General features: G+C 41.7%; 1 protein-coding gene across 3 annotated transcripts in view; it reads right to left on the bottom strand.

The window, feature by feature from the left end:
• Positions 1-5,542: 5,542 nt before the first annotated feature.
• ATG5 (autophagy related 5) overlaps positions 5,543-17,382 on the bottom strand; it is a 117,912-nt gene continuing 106,072 nt past the window's right edge. For all 3 annotated transcript variants that reach the window (XM_075554716.1, XM_075554714.1, XM_075554715.1), the window contains exon 8: positions 5,543-7,750. In XM_075554716.1, coding sequence (XP_075410831.1) covers positions 7,724-7,750 — 27 coding nt within the window. In that variant the 3' untranslated portion in view covers positions 5,543-7,723. The remainder of the gene's footprint in view (positions 7,751-17,382) is intronic.

Genomic DNA, 17,382 nt, shown 5'->3' with positions numbered 1-17,382 from the left:
GCTTGGCATCTCATCTGAACTGGTTGGGGGATATTCACAAGGGGGCCACACTGAAAGTCTAATGGGGTGGGGAGGGCACTAGACCGCTCCATCCTTGACTGCAGGAAGGGCCTTGTAGAAGGCGCGCCCCTCAGCCACAAAAGCTGAGGACTGAAAGGGTATAAATGCGGTCAGGCAAGTGGGTCCTGGGACATGGATCCCTGAAAGAAAAGGTGGATTGGACTGATGGATTATAACAGGGCCTGGTCACTATTTACTAGATACTCATCTACTCTGGGTCAGGACAACAGTTAGACTGAGAACTATTTGTATGGTCTCTCTCTCGTTTTCTCTTGGTGTCTATCTATATGAGATAGGCAAGGTATACATAAATACAACAAGGAAGCAGATGGATTGGGGCCTCTACTTAGATCTTACCTCAGTACAAGAACAGTTTGTTCTAATAATGTGGCACTGTATGATATGAACCTTCCCAACAGGATCACTGAAGACAAAGTGGGTGCATAAGCAAATGTAGTGAAGAAAGCTGCCGGTGCTTGGCTATTAAAAGATATAGTGTCTGGGGTCTTAAATGCTTGAAGTTAAACAAGCAGCCATCTAGAAGGGAAAGCAACAAAACCCACATGAAAGAAGCCTGTGTGATCATGAGGTGTCGATGGGAATAGGTATCAGAAGTTCAAAATCAAGCAAATTGATGTGGAGCATACACAAATTAGAGACCCCAAACCTACCTGTAAGATAATTGGGAAGTCCCCACTGATGAAACACATAACTATCGTCTAGTTCTCTAATATTTCCTTCCCTTACTAGTTTTATTTCATTACTCTTGTTAGGCCTGTGCATACTCATTTGTATAATAAAGATCATTCGATGCATGAAATCCAAGATAGATAAACCCTTCAGAAACAGTAATGGGAGTAGTGATTCCCTGAGTCTGGGAAAAGAGGAAAGGGTGAGGGGGGACTGATAGCAGTGCTGACTGTATAACCCCACTCAAGGGGAATGAATAAAAGAATTGTAGGTGAAAGGATACAGTGGACGGTGTAAGCTATTGCTCTCTCTCTATATATATATGTAATAATAAGAGTTCCTGGGGGGTCGTATGGGGGCGGGAAGGGGATAAAGGGGAGCTGATATCAAAGAGTTCAAGAAGAAAGAAAATGTCTTGAAACTGATAGTGGCAGCAATCGCACAATTATGCTTGGTCCAACTGAACTATGGGTTGTAATAATATCTGTAAGAGTTCCCAATAACATGATTAGCAAAAACCAAAAAAAGGTTGATGGTACTTTGCAGAGCCTTGGTGACATAGGGGTTGTACATTTGACCACTAGCCTCGAGTTTAGCAGTTCAAACGGACTGCCAGCTGCTGTGAAAAGATGAGGCGCTCTATTCTCAGAAACCCATAGCAACAGTTCTACCCTGTCCTATTGAGTCGCTGAGTTGGAACTGACTCAATGTCATACTTTTTGCTTTTGAACTTTGAAGAGCCAGTTCTTTCCCAGCCGTATTTTGAGTGATTTCCAAACTGAGGGGATCATCTTCTAGCAGGATGTCAGAAAATGTTCTGCTTCCATTCCTGAGAGTTTGCCAGTGTGGAATTCCTCAGAAGTGCATCACCCATGCCTTCTTCCTAATCTGCCCTTAGTTTGAAAACTTTACTGAAGCTGGATCACCATGGGTGACTCACCGGGGATTTAAAATACTCATGGCATAGCTTCCGGCATGACAGCAACACATGAGCCACAGTACAACAGTGACAGAGAGTAGTGGGGCTCGAGGGCAGAGCCATGTTAACCTGAGTATAGGGTAAGACAACAGTCGGAGGAGACTGGGAGGAGTGGAGTTAAAGGCAGTAGTGGTAAATACTGTTACATACACCATCCTGTCATAATGGGATCTACTCGTAGATCCATGGCTATCTATGCAGGCTGTCAGTGTGGGAGGGAGAGCGGGCCATATCCACAGATAGGTGTAGATTTAACAGGGATCATGGTACATACCTATCTACCTTTGCTGCAAGTATATCCAAAAATGTGGAGGAACATACAGGGAGCCACGTTATGAATTCTCTGTAGACATAAGCAAACACCATGAGTAGCTAGGCCTGAATAGCGACTGGGGTGTTAAAAGTTGCGTGGTCAGCTAAGGTGCAACAATTGGTCTTCCCTGGCCTGGAGGAGAGGAGAGAGAAGAAAATGCAATGTACATGGCAACAATTGGTCTCATGGGCCATGTGCACACCAGCTTTAATGGTCTGGAGACCAAAACTGGCTGGTGTCCGGCTAGTACTCCAACTGCTTTAAGAGCTCCCGATAAAAAGGTCCTACATGCAGTGGAAACATTTTAAAATTCAAAACTGCTAAAAAGGACTACGCTACTAGGTCAACTGGTAGAAGTCCTCAGCCTCTGGCCTTTAGCCACCCATCAGCTCTGGAAATAAGTTCACCCCGTGGCTCATTCTCACCCTCACTCTTGAAATCCATTCACCACATGTTTGTAATTCTTACAAACTGCCACCAAGGAGATTCTGATTCCCAGAAACATGACGCTTTCTATTCCCAGTTAGTCTTGGAAACAAACCCACAAGGGCAGTTCTCCTCTTGTCTTCGAGGGTCACTGTGGGTCAAATAACATCTTAACAGGAAAAGAGAACATTGATTTTTTTTTGCAGTTGATTGGTTGTTTTTAATCATTTTATTGTTTTCTTACCATATAACTTATCACAAACCATACATCCATCCATTGTGTCAAGCACATTTGTTCAGTTGTTGCCAACATTTTCTTATTGAGCCCTTGAGATCAGCTCAGTTTTGCCCCTCCTTTCCTCATGAACCCTTGATAATTTATAAATCATTATTTTTCCATGTCTTACACTGTCTGATGTCTCCCTTTACCCCCGTCTGTTGTCCATCCCTGCAGAAGGGGGTTATAAGGTAGGTCCTTGTGATCAGTTCCCTTTCTTCCCATTCCCCTCCTAGTATTGCTACTCTCATTATTGGTCCCGAGGGGTTTATCCATCCTGGATTCCCTGTGTTTCAGCTCTTATCTGTACCCGTGTACATGCTCTAGTCTAGCCAGATTTGTAGAATTAGGCTAGATAGTGGGGGTGAAGAATTAGGATCACAATAGTGGGAGTGAAGAAGCATTAAAGAACCAGAGGAAAAGTGTAGAACACTGATTTTTAAGTGCCATTGAATAATCTGCAGTTGATTAAAAAATAAAATTCACCAAGCACCCACCAAGGAGCCCTGGTGGTGCTGTGGGCTCAGCTCTGAGCCCTGGTGGTGCTGTGGGCTCAGCTCTGGGCTGCAAATCAGATGGTAAAACCCACCAGCTGCTCTGATGGAGGGGAAGGCATCTGCCCCTAAACAAATTGTCTTGGAAACCCTATCCAAGGTTGCTTCGAGTTGGAATTGATGGCAGGCAGTTAGCACAAACCATGTACTAGACACCCCACTATCAACTAGGAGAGATGGAAATGCCTGCTGTTAGGTACCATCGAGTCAGAAGGAAGCACTTCTCGGTCCTGAGCTATCCTCACTGTTGTTCCTATGCCTGAGCCTGTCGAAGCAGCCAGTGTCAGTCCATCTCCTTGAGGGCCCCCTCCACTTTACCAAACCTGATGCCCTTCTCCAGGGAATGGTCTCTCCTGATGGCTGGCCATCCCTGCCGGCAAGGAGCCCTCTGGCCTAACTTCTTCCAAGAGTGGTTTGTCCTTTCAGCAGTCCACGGTACTTTGAATACTCTTTTTCCAGTACCGCAATTCAAATGCATCGATTATCTAGTCTTCCTTATTTGATGTCCGAGTTGCTAGAGAATGCCTAGGTGTGCTTTAGTTAGGAAGCCCTGGTGAGTTGCTAACCATAGTCTGTAGTTTGAAACCAGCAGCAGCTCCATGGAGAGGAGGCTACCTACTTCCAGTTAGTCTCGGGAACCAACAGGGTCAACTTTACCGTCCCGCAGGGTGGCTGCGCTGGAAGTGATTCGATGGCAGTGTTTTTGGTGGTGCAGGGCGCTGGGCTGCTAACCTCAAGTCAATTGGTCAAAATTACCTGCCACTCCAAGGGAGAAACAGGTGGCTTTCTACTCCTGTAGTTAGAAACTCAAAAAACCCACCAAGGGCAGCTCTCCCCCATCCAGTCTACAGTCATAGCTGACTAGACAGAAGTGAGTCTGGATTGGTGCTTTTTCGTTGAAATGTGGTGGTGTAGAAGCTAGTCCTTAGTCCCTTTCAGAAGAAATTAAATGACATGTTGATGCAGGCTGGCATTCATAAATCTTCAGATTTATCTTTCTGTTCACTATTCTAATACACTTTCTGTAGACAAATATAGTTCAGTATTTAAAAACTTTACTTACTGACCCAAATGATGAACATTTTCTCTCTACGGTTACTTTATATAGCTACTAGATTCCACAGCATTTACATTCAGTCAATAAGTGTCGAGAACCACAAATTTGTAACTCAAACTTGAATTCAAAGCATCTTATAAAGGATCAATCTCAAATTATCTTGGGGCTGGGGAGAGGGGTGTCACCCCCCTTCCTTGCACCTGCAATAATTTTTAATACTATAGGCAGAGAGAGAACTATAGTTAAGAAACACCTAATGGGATGACAGAAAACAGCAGTAGGGAGTTGGACTGATTCAATCCCTACGACTGACTTGGAGGGGTTCATACTACCTCGTTACCTCGACAGAGTGGTCCCTGACACCGCAACGCTCTCCACAGCTAGCCTCGCCCTAAATACGAGCACGATGATCCATGCAGCGAGACTCTTGCTCCTCGCCATTAGCCACATGCACCAAATGTTTAAAAACTGAAAGGAAGTTCCCTCACCGTAGCATTTTTTTAAATATCCTAGAAAGTTTACTATTAAAGTTTGTCACTAGATGACAACTCTTTAGTTTTCGTGGAAAATCAATTCCTTCCAATCTAGTTTTCAGTTTCTTGGGAACTGGGTGAACATGACAGGATTAGCCCACTCACGAATTCACGTCAGACTCAGACTGCAAGGTGGCCAACATCCTCATCCTATGAAGATGGGCAGATCAACCTTAATAAATTGAACAGGCTCCTTCAGGTATCCAGATACATCCAGGAGTCAAACTCTATTCAGTTAGAACTTAGGTCCATCCAAATGGAAAAACTCCATCATGAAGAATAAGTCTTTTATTTAGTCTACACTTATTCCTTCCTGGTTAAGTGTGTTAAGATTTTAAAACATTTCCATTTTCCTAGGTCACCAGGGAGCGGCTTCATAGTTTGTGGAAAATGAAACTCAAAGACAACGGCATTTTCTCACACACTTTTTGACCCCCCCCCCCCCATTACATGCACCGATGGGCTCCACCAGTACTGAGCTTTGTGGTCCTCTCTCATTTTATGTATTTTCTTTTATCAATCATCTTACATTTTTTTTCTTTTCAAAGCTTTTATGACAGGTATCAGACTAAGGACATTTTCATGATTTCCTTAATTGGTAAACTTGATTTATAGCTTATTTCCATCTTTGAAAAATAAAGACAGACACAGAGTTTACTTAATTTTTTAATAAACCATAAACTTTTTCAAATCAAAAGAAACAAAAATAGATATTTAAGCGAAACACTGAATTGTGTGTAAATTTTTCCTCTAGGTGTGGGTTGACTTACCTGGGCCCAGAAGACAAGAGTAATAAAGTTAGAGCGCTTGTGTAATAATGAACAAGCCCTACAAAGTGGCAATGGCTTAATAAACGCTCTTGCACACCTGGACGCCAGTACCAGCAGCTTACCCAAGTGCACTGGCCGGCGGCCTCCTCTGTGCAAAGAGACGTGGCCTGCCATGCTCACCACACCTTCTCATCACGACTTAGCAACCAGACCTGGCATTCGGATGCTCCTGCTCTCTGACACGCACTTCAGTCTGTCAAAACATCGGGGGGAAAATCCCCACCCTGAACAGAATAAGCACTTCTATCGTTAACAATCATAGTCAAACCAACCTCTTGGCAAAACGACAAGTCAGTGGGTTTTTGATCCTCAAGAAACTCTGATATTACTAATTTCTTTCTGTCTTTATGAAAATTCTGCCTTTTCATTTATTTACATTGGCCAGTTATTTTCTATACGCTTCTATTCTTCTCAGATCATTCTGGAACCATATGGCGAAAATTTCTTTTTTATTGAGCCTTATAATAATTTCCATTTGATCAAGTACAACCCTCTCTCTCTGTGAATAAAGTTGCTATTTGCCAATGAAAACTGAAAAGGCTGAGCAAAGGAATGAGCATTAGCAGGATCTCACTTCCACATTCATGTAATTTTTTTTAAATATGAAAAAGACATTCATTTTCACTATGAAATCTAAGACCATTTTTGTCTGACACTGTTCAGTTTTTAGCATCCTGAAACGGGCCAACCTTCAGGATGGACGGCAGACGAGTGCACATGGAACACACTGTAACACATCATGCGTTGGGCTGGTAGAACCCCAGCAGCTTGGTAACGAGGTGCAGCAAAGATCCCCTGCACTGAAGGAGAACTCCAGTAACATCTGAATCCTTTTGGTCAAGTTACAGAAAATCGACCGCAGCCGGGGGATAAGTAGTCATTTTACTTTATGAGGCCCGGCTGGCCAGGGATCACATGAGCTATTAGTTGTGAAGACAATACAAAATATGAGCTTGGAAAGGAACAATCTCCCCCCCAAAATTCCCTTACAGACACTTAATCATACTATGATTTGACAGGCTTATAGAGGTAAACAAAAAAATGAAGAAAAATTAACATCAAGCCTGTAGCATGTAACAAACACAGATTCAAGAATCGGCAACAAGAAACTACGATAACACTGAGACAGGGTAGGTATTCTGTGCCCTAAGCCAGCCGGTGCCGGGACAGACCAGTCGGATCAGCAACACACAGTGGGAAAAGAGTGAGCTCCTTACTGTATGCGAGTCAGAAAGTGACAAAACAGTGTGTTGTTAAATGACAAAACATATTCAGAGGCTTTATTTAAAAATCTCTCACTGTGCATTATCAAAGTTACAAGATTGTTTGCATACCAATAGACAGACTGTAAACATAGGAAATTTTCATTAAGGAAAGATGGGCTTACTGTAATTTAATCTTTTACAAAAAAATTACTGCAAGTCATTGATAACAGAATTTCTCTTTTGTTTTCTTACTAATTCTTTTGAAAATTCAACCAATGTTTCCACTCCCTTGAGCTAAAAGTTGAACCATGGTCACCTTAGGAAACACCCCTGTTTGTTAATCAGAAATACAAATGGACTGGCACATATTTCCGTTTTCTTCCTAGGCCAAAGGTTTCAGCTTCATAGTATCTTACAAGCAGAGAGAAGGCTCGCAGTGATCCTGTGAGGCCTCCCCATGCCGCAGCTGAGGTTTAATGACGGCAGTGGAGGGAAGCAGTGGTGATGTGAAGTCAGACCAGCCCCATCGCCCTGCCCTTATCTGCCATGGAATCTTTTTCCTGTTGGGCTTGCAGCGGCAGAGTGTTTCTTGTCTGCGTGCCTCCACCCAACTTGAGTGAAGCAGAGAGGTGACATGCTCTGATCAATCCTGATCCCGGGTGAATCCCTGCAGGCAAACGGCGGACCCTTCAATCTGTTGGCTGTGGGATGACACTGATATGAAGGAAATTGTCTGGGTAGCTCAGGTGTTCACTCAGCCACTGCAGAGGGGTTTCCAGCATCGGCTCAATTCCATGAATCATGACCTGGTTCTTCTTTCCCCCATCTAATCCAAGAAAGAAATCCAACAACGATCAGTCAGAGTGCAAAGAACTGAGGAGAAAACCCAACTGAACCAAGCCTGCTGTGCTTTGACTTGTAGGTGGATTGAAGGCTTGCCCAGAGCCCTAAGGGGGAGGGCAAGCCCGTCTATCTCCTGCCCTGGTGTCGTGGTCACGGAGAATGTTCCGATGCTGCACTGTGTACCACCCAAACAGAAACCTGAAGATTACAACGAATTCTAGTAGAAGCTCTGTTGCTGTATGTGAAAACCTTCATTCTTTCTTAATTACTATACTCACCTAAGACTGACGTTAATGAAACTTCGGTGGAGCAAACAGCCCATGGCACTGAAGTTTTTTTAGCTGCACATTAAGAACTGTAGTAAGTGGGTCAACACACATTTGAAAAACAGAAAAGAGAAAGGTGACTAGGAATAATAATAAAATCGATCAGTGTTTGGAGAGATGTTAAAGAAAAGAGAGTAGAGCTGTAGGGTTGGTGCAGTAGTAGATAAAGTGTGTAAGAAAATGGCTTAGAGTCACTGTGAGGAGAGGCAACAGAGTTCACAGCAGGACTCAGCGTCTGACTCAGGGATTCCTGTTTTAGGTTATGAAACCTCATTGATTTTTGACACCTATTCTCTTATGAAGAGTGCTGCAAGTCATGCTTCTCTTTTAAATTCAAATTTTATTCCAAATTAGCTCTGTGTTTTTCATGGCTTGGGGACCATACACTAAAACCCTTTAAAGTAACCAGAAACACTACTGATTATTGCAAGGGGGGGGGAGGGGGGGAGAGAAGGCAAAACCAAACTCATCTACCAGGAAAGAACAAGGTATGTGGAGGCCTCAAAAAATCCGTGGAAAAAAATTCCATTATCTTCCCATTCCATCTATCCCTGGGCTTTTTGAAGCCCTCTTACAGGACCACTAAGAATCTTTTGGTTGCTCTTTTGAGTTAATAGCTTGTCTCTTTTACAATTTATTCAAAATACAATGCTCAAACATTGCAGCTTCCTGGGGACAAAAACAAAACAACCTCCCAAAGATGCAGGACAGGGCAAGATATGACAAAATAATAATTTATAAATTATCAAGGGCCCATGAGGGAGGGGGGAGCCGGGAGGGAGGGGGGAAAAGAGGACTTGATGCAAAGGGCTTAAGTGGAGAGCAAATGCTTTGAAAATGATGAGGGCAAAGAATGCACAGAAGTGCTTTATACAATTGATGTATGTATTGACTGTGATGAGGGTTATATGAGTCCCTAATAAAATGTTAAACAAACAAACAAACAAACCCAACCTCCCAAAACCAAAACATAAGAACTCACTGCCATTGGACCAAAGGATGAAAAGAAAATGTAATTTGCGAATGAGCACAGCATTCTTCTTTCTGCCCAGGGCTTTCATGTGGATGCAAATGGGCACTGACATACGGTGATACAGCTTAGCTGGCACCTTAAAATCTAAACCAAGAGACCCTTTAAAAATACTCCAATTTTCCAGTAGTGGCAGTAGGGTCTTCGGAAGACAATCCACTGAGAGTAAATGGACTGTGGGTAAGCAAAAAGCCTAAAACCAGTTTTGCAAAGTTGATAAATTAAGTTTTTTTTTTCATTAAAGAAAACTAAAATTTTGTAAAAATCAAGAAAACATACCTAACCCAACCAAATCCTAAATTTAACCAAATAAAGATTCCCAAACAAATCCCTGAACCAATGTGTCATCGTTTTAAAAATACTGAGTCTCAGAAGTACATGTTTCCCAGCGCATACAAAAGTCATGTTTACATTATCAATGTGGTGCCATGGTTCTGAGCTGGGTTGCTAAGCATAAGGTCAACAGTTCGAAACCACCAGCCGCTCTGTGGAAAAACGATGAGGCTCTCTACTTCTGTAGAGTGACAGTCTCAGAAACTTGCATGGGCAGTTCTACTCTGACCCACAGGGTTGCTATGAGTCGGAAACAACTCAATGGCAGTGACAGGGTTGGGGTTTTTATCATCTAAGAAGGCTCATGGAACAGTGGGTGAGAGGTGAAGCTGGTCTTGTATAGATTTAGTTTGGGGACCCTATGGAGCAGTTCTAGTCACTGCGCAGAAATTGGGAACGGCAATGGCTATTATTTTTATCTTTTGGTTTGTTGGCTTTCTGAATGCGTAGTAACATTATGGAAACATATGAAATACTGTGAGGCTTATCAAAATGTGACTCGGTGTTAATGGACCTGATCACACAGTGCTGCCTGAAATCTTCAATTTGTTGAAACAACAACCCCCCCCCCACGTTATCTGCAATGTGCAGTAAAGCAAAGCATATGATGCAGCACGTGGCTATATAAGTAAAATATTAAGGTGTGCACAGAATACTGTAGAAAGCATAGCATTAGTACTTTGAGAAGAGTTTAAAATGTTCAAATTAATAAATTTCAGCTATCCAGAATGATTAATTCTCTGTAAGTGCCAGATTGCCAAGATTTTGCCGTCTTGACCTTTCTTAGAATAGTTGAAAACATTTCCGGTGCAGTTCTCTTCATATTCTCATTGCAGTTCTTTGAAATATTTTAACATTCTCAGAATCTACTCCCACTTAGCACTGAGTCAAAAAATGAAAGAGCGGTGGTAAAGAGTAAAAGTTCCTGATCTGATAAAGTTTTCCTTCAGTTGGAGCTGCCTTTGGATTATGCTGTAACAGACTAGAAGGGCCAGCTCACCAATCCATACACAGGATTCTGTGCCGACAGCCATATTTGCATGTGGAGGCAAAACAACATGACACTGATGCACAGGGTCGTCGAAAGGAGAGTTTGGGTTTCCAAGAGAGTTGGAGAACATAGGCACCATCTGAACACTTTCTGCAAGACACCCATAAATCACAGGGTCGGAGGCCAGAGTAGGAATCAAGGACTCTGGTTTAGTAGGTACGTCTCGGCATGAAAGAGGAGAATCTAGAAGCAGTCGTGGGGAGGGGGCTCATCATGACCAGCTAGCATGAGAAGCATCCCAGTCCCACACAGCAGTGAGCTTATTAAATGTGTGATCAGCCTGAGAACGGTGTCCTACATCACCAAGTGTCCCTGGGCAGAAAAAGAGATATCCCTCCAATAGTCTAGAACAGTGGTTCTCAATCTTCCTCATGCCTACGTAACCCTTTCATACAGTTCCTCATGTGGTGGTGACCCCCAACCATCAAATGATTTTCATTGCTACTTTGTAACTGTAATTTTGCTACTGCTATGAATCAGGTGTCCCTGTGAAAGGGTCGTTCAGCCCCCAAAGGGGTTGCAACCCACAGGTTGAGAACCACTGGTCTAGAAGGGCTGTCACAGAACAGGTGTGTTGTCTAGAACTTTGCCAGCGCTTACATTAGTAGTTTCCTGACTTCACCCAACAGCGCGGCAGGAATCGGACAGATTCCTGGAATGGAGCAGCAGCTCCTTGGGAATGGACCATTCATGAAGGCTTCTCTCTTATTTGCCACATGGGCCTATAATGCTGCTTGACACGTAACAATACATCAGTAAATGTTCTCTTACTGATCCAACATCCTGTCAAGATTAATGTCTTAGCATGGCTACATAAAAGGCTCTTGCTATACAGTTATTAACTTTAAAACAGACAAACAAACAATGGCTCCAGAGAAGCCAAAAAGTTACAAGCTATCACCTTAATTCAAGCTGCCATAAATAACAACAAAGTATGACCGGACATTTCAGTCATGTCAGAACTAACAAAAGGGAACAGTGAAACATTAGTAGACTGTTTTTTCTAACAGTAAAAAGGAAATATTGATGATATTGCTAAAGTAAACCATGTTTTTGGTAAACTTGTCTCAAAAAGGAAATCTAGAATTTAATATTTGGGAACGAGAAATATGTCATTACACAGAAAATGACTCAGGAGAAATATGCTACCCCACAATTCACCCACTCAGATTTTCTTAAATGTTAACTCTAATGCTTTAAAGTAGGCACACATTTGAGGCAGTAACCGAGTGAGCTAGTTCTATGTGAATTTCCTTTATATAGGGCATTGCTTTGGGCCAATTGGGACTTTGCTATCGTTGTCCTCTGCTCTCCTACACTTGCCCCCTTCAGCACTGTGGGTGTTTTCTCAATCCTGCGTAAAGCTGCAGTCTCTTTACCCCTGAAATACTTCACGGCCTATTTTCCCACATAACCACAGTGCTGTTAAAACAAACAAACAACAAAAGAAAAATCCAGAAATTTAATTTTATAATACTGTTAGGTAATCCATAATCAAAATGTGATCCACTGGCTCTGGAACACTTATTTCTCAAGTCTAGAAGCTAGTGCCAGTTCACACACGACACCCAATTTTGGCCTCCCTACTCTTTCTAGTCTAGCACAGTATCGAAGGCTTTCTTTTTATTTCTTAATCTCAGCAATTTTGAAGAGCACGTATAATTATTTTGTAGAATGTCCACACTGTAGGTTTTTATGTCAAAATTAATACAGAAATTTATCTTATAACTCGAAGGATAGCCATTCACAACAATCCAAGTTGATGAGTGACATGAAGGACCAGAAGTAAATGTGAGAGCCCTATGCTTTCTTTGGGTAAAGAATTTAATTCACTCTGAATTAAATGTTAAATCTTCAAGGGAGCATATTTCAATAGAGATCATCACAATAAAACAATTTCTTACATTTATCTTTCTTATAAATTCAAGTATTAGGAAGCAAGATAAATAATTTTGGAGTTGTGGTTCATTTCAATAAACATATATTCATAAAAATTTTGGTTGTATGATCAGAGTGACAAATTACTGAGAGACAAAAACAAAACACAAAAGAAATGTCAATCAAGTCCACATGCACAAACTTCAATGGGAGAACGATGGCAACTTGTGCATACATAAATATGAGGGGGCTTCAAAAAAGTCTGTGGAAAATTTCCATTATCTTCTCATTTAATTTTTTCCCATGGATTTTCTTAAGTGCCCTTGCATATACTTGACATAAACATGATGTCTAAATACACACATACAGTTGATATAACTATACTCAGTACTAAGAGAAAGGGTCCACTCTGCCTCGATCATTTACAAGACCAAACTGAGCCTACTGTTATTAAGTCAATTCTGGCTCATTCCAATCCTATGTAGGGCTTCGAGACAGTAAACTTGTTTAAGATTGTAAGTATTTATTTTCTTAATGTATAAGAAAGAACTTTATATTAAGAAGTAATACCAGACCAACTGAGACCATACATCTTTAAAGGAGCAGAAAGTCACATATTTCTCCCAGGGAGCAGATAGTGGTGGGTTGAATCACTGACGCTGAGGTTGGTAATCCAACGCCTAACCCATAGTGCCATCAAGGCAACCTGACAGTTTATAAAGCGCTCCCGAAAGAGGAATTAGGAATCAAGTAACTGGAATTTGAATTCAGGCCTGGGTGACTCGGGGCAGGTCTGCCTCTTGGCTCGGAGGCCTTTCTTTTACATTACGTCCCAGTGGTACTTACTTACTACATCTGTGAAAAGATGACAGAGCAGCTCATGGCAGCAGCTTAAACCAGGCCAGAAGCTGTGGAACAGACCACCCCAACTGCTCACATGCGAGTCCAGGCTGACGCTGAAGAAAATTAAAACAAGTCCACCAGAGCAAAAAAAAAAAGGACCTTGAATCTATCCCACCTGAATTTTGAGAACATCTCAAGAACAGACTTTCTACACTGATCACTAATGATGGAAGACCTGACGAGCTGTGGGAGGACATCAAGAACATCATTTATGAAGAAAGCTAAAGGTCATTAAAAAGACAACCAAGAAAGAAAAGATCAAAGTGGCTGTCAGAAGAGACTCTGAAATGTGCTCTTAATCATAGAGCAGCAAGGCAAGTGGAAGAAACGATGAAGTCAAAGAGCTAAACAGAAAATTTCAAAGAGCAGCATGAGAAGACAGAATAAAAAGAAATGTGTCAAGAACTAGTTAGAAAATCAAAAAGAAAAGCAAACACACAACAGATCTTAAACGGAATGAACGAAGAAAAAATTCAAGCATGGGCAAAATATTGAATGATGTAGGATGCATCAAAAGATGGAAAAACTACGCAAAGTCACCGTACACCAAAAAGAATTAGCTGATATTCCACCATGTGAGGAGAGAGTATATGAGCAAGAAACAATGGTGCTGAAGGAAGGAATCTGAGCTGCACTCACCGAAAGCTTTAGTCAAAAACAAGTCACCAGGAATTTTGGAATACCAACTGAAATCATTCAAAAAGATGATGAAGCACTGGGACCACTTACTAGTCTAGGCCAGGGAATTTGGAAGGTAATTAAGTTGGCCAAATGACTGGAATAGGTTCACATCTGTACCCATTTCAGAGAGGTGACCCAACAAAATGCTCAAAAATAGTACTGATATCAAACGAAAGTAAAATTTTGTGGAGATTCTCAAACAGTGTTTGCAGCAGTACATTGACAGGGAGCTGCTGGAAGGTCAGGCCAGATTCAGAAGAGGACGTGGAACAAGGGACGTCATTGCAGATGCCAGATGGATTTGTACTTGTGTTTCATTGTGCAAAAAAAATATTCAAACCGTGAGGCTCAAAACAAATTATGGACCGCCCTGAGCAGAACGGGAATTCGAAACCACTTCACTGTGCAGAAACTGTAAATGAATCAAGAGGCAAGCTGTGTGTCAGGGTTCTATCCTCTCACTGTATTTATGCAATCTGTACGCGGAGCAAATTATCAAAGAAGCTGAACTACATGAAAAAATGCAGCAACAACATTGGAGAAAGGCGTAATTAATAACTTTTGATCTGCAGATGACACAACCTTGCTTGTCGCAAGAGAGCAGGACCTGAAGTACTTGCTCAAGGTCAAGGATTAAAGCCTTCAGTAGGGATTACAACTCAATGTAAAGCCCCTTATCTTCACAACTGTACCAATGAGTAACATCATGAAATATGTAGAAAAAGACTGAGATTGTCAAGGAGATCATCTTGCATGGATCCACAATCAATGCTCGTGAAAGCAGTAGTCAAGAGACCAAGCAATGCAATGTTCTGGGTAAATCTACTGCTTTAAAGTGCTGAAAAGAAAGGTGGGGACTTTGAGGATTCAGTGTGCCTGGTCTAAGCATGGTATTTTTAATGGCCTCAGACACGTGTGAAAACTGGACACTGTAAACAGATACCTAAGAAGAATTGATGCATCTGAATTACGGTACTGGCCCAGAATATTAGAAGTATCATGGACTGCCAAAAGAACACATAAACCTGTCTTGAACGAAGGGCAGCCAGAATGCTCGTTAGTGGCAAAGATAGCTAGACTTTATCTCATGTCCTTTGAATATGTTGTGGGGACAGAAGAGTCCTTGGAGGAGGATATCATGCTAAATAAAGAAGAGGGGAGCAAAAAAACCAACAAGCTGTGGCCTAGACGGACTGACACAGTGACTGCACAAGGGTTCAGCTATAAGAACAATGGTGAGGCTAGTACAGGCCTGGACTCCATTGCTGGACTGCTATGAGTCAGAATCGACAGACCCACCTACCGCTTCCCAAGAGAACGGAGTGGGAGGCTGCTTCTGGGAATGCCGCAGCCATGGAAACAGTATGGGACATTTCTCCTGTGTCCTAGTGGGTTGCTATAAGTCAGCTAGCTAATTTTATTTGGTTTTCTTACTTTTATAAATCTGTGGCTTACAAATATAGCTGACCATCAGAAATAAAATAACAAATCACAAATTTGTCCCCTTCTTGACCATTCTGAATGATCCAAGAAAGTTTCTTTTTAAAATATCTCCTCAAATAAGTCTTATAGTTATATGGATTCAAAACAGATTTTATACAGAAACCCAAAATGGAAGCCAGGTGAAGGTGGGGTAGACACGGACTTGCTGACTGGGGAGCACGCAGTTTTGGAGATAACTCTAATAAAACTACAGACCGTAAACCAATGATCTAAATAAAGATACGCAGATGACTTCTAGTTCTAATCCATGAGGTGCTTTATGACTGAATTGCAAAATATTTCTAATCATAGTCCAAATGACCATAGGTGCCTAGTTCACCCATCGCTAAGTTTTCTGACAGGTGAAGAGAGAATTCCAGTCACCAGGGTAACACAGACGACCTGATGGGACAGCCAAAGCACCCGGTACAGAGCCCAGCAGAAGCCTCACCCACAGCAGGCATTAAAAACAAAAAACAAAGTGGCTCTTTTTTCTCCAAGTCCTACTCACTCTCTAAAAACTAAGCAAGCCAAAAGCCTCTAATAACCTAAGATCAGGACAGAAAACTGGCTTAAAAAGAACCATGGAGTTAAGTAATAAAAAATACAGCCTTTTGAAAATTCTCTTCCTGCATACATAGTCATGGGACTAAATAATTTTCTTGGTTCAAGATATCCCAAAAAGATATAGGAAAAGCATGGATTCAATTATGTGATTTGTATGCAAAGGGCTGAGAGGAGTTCGGCTTTGTGTCGTATGTTCCCCAAACTGCTCAGCTCTGTATCTCCATGCAGCCGGCGGCACACAACTTTTATGTACGCGTCAAAGACAAAACTCAATGATTAAAAGCTAAATGAATGTTTTATACTGGGAGAAAAAAATTTTAAAGCGCCACAAACCCATTTAAAGTGCTACAAACCATCTCCTCTGTTCTCCCCCCTCTCCTCTGCTCCCCTCCCCCTCCCCCTCCTCTGCTCCCCTCTCCCTTCACCCCCTCTCCTCTGCTCTCCCCCCTCCTCTGCTGTCCCCCCTCTCCTCTGCTGTCCCCCTCTCTTCTGCTCTCCTCCCTCTCCTCTGCACGCTGTTCTTAGTCCGGGTGGGAATGTCTCAGGGAAAGTTTTAAGGCAGATCCCAGAAGAGGAAAAAAAAAAACCAACCCAATTAGGATGGTGTCCTAATTTAAAGATTTGGTGTTAACACATACTGTATTATGCTTAAATTATTTAATAGACTTAGGGAAAGTTCTTAGTTAAAAAACAAAGAAAACATCTATGAAAGAAGCCATGAAAAGCTTTTGAATGACAAATAAAACCCTCCCAAATCTTTTGTGCCACAGATTTTAAAATATGACACAGTTTGAGGACAATTCTGCAGCTGGTGGTGACTATGTCAAAGAGTTCTGTTCCCAATGGCTCTTCACCATCTACATTTCAGCCCTCCTCATTCCTTAGTCAGTTTTCCAGAAGGACAAGAACCTAAATGCCTTTAAAAACAGGTTACCTGAGATCTAGGAAGATGATGTCTGAGTTTTCCCAATTACTATTACTAAGTAAATACAAGGAACCTGTTTTAACTTTGAAAGAGGCTAAAGAAATGGATGGTGTATATTTAAGGAAAATTCACAAAATATCAGCTTAATGAAGTTTTAAAAATGGACACTTATGAATATGGAATAAATTTAAGGTCAATAATTGCAGCCCATGTATTTAGCTGCATGGCTTCACATGTACATTGTACAATTCGGTAGAAAACATGATTCACAACCTTGGAATATGTGATGCTGGAGCTAATACTTCTAATATTTCTGGTGAAGTTTTAAAGAGCGAGAGATGAGATTTTGATTACCACAAGTCTGAACAATTTTGTTTGGCTGACAAATTCTTTAACCTCTGATATGTTCATTAACAAAATACCAACTAATTGAATCCAT

The sequence above is a fragment of the Tenrec ecaudatus genome, chromosome 7, assembly GCF_050624435.1.
Source record: "Tenrec ecaudatus isolate mTenEca1 chromosome 7, mTenEca1.hap1, whole genome shotgun sequence".
Lineage (NCBI taxonomy): Eukaryota > Metazoa > Chordata > Mammalia > Afrosoricida > Tenrecidae > Tenrec > Tenrec ecaudatus.
Note: the sequence above shows the minus strand (reverse complement) of the source record. Positions and strands in the feature narration are given on the sequence as shown.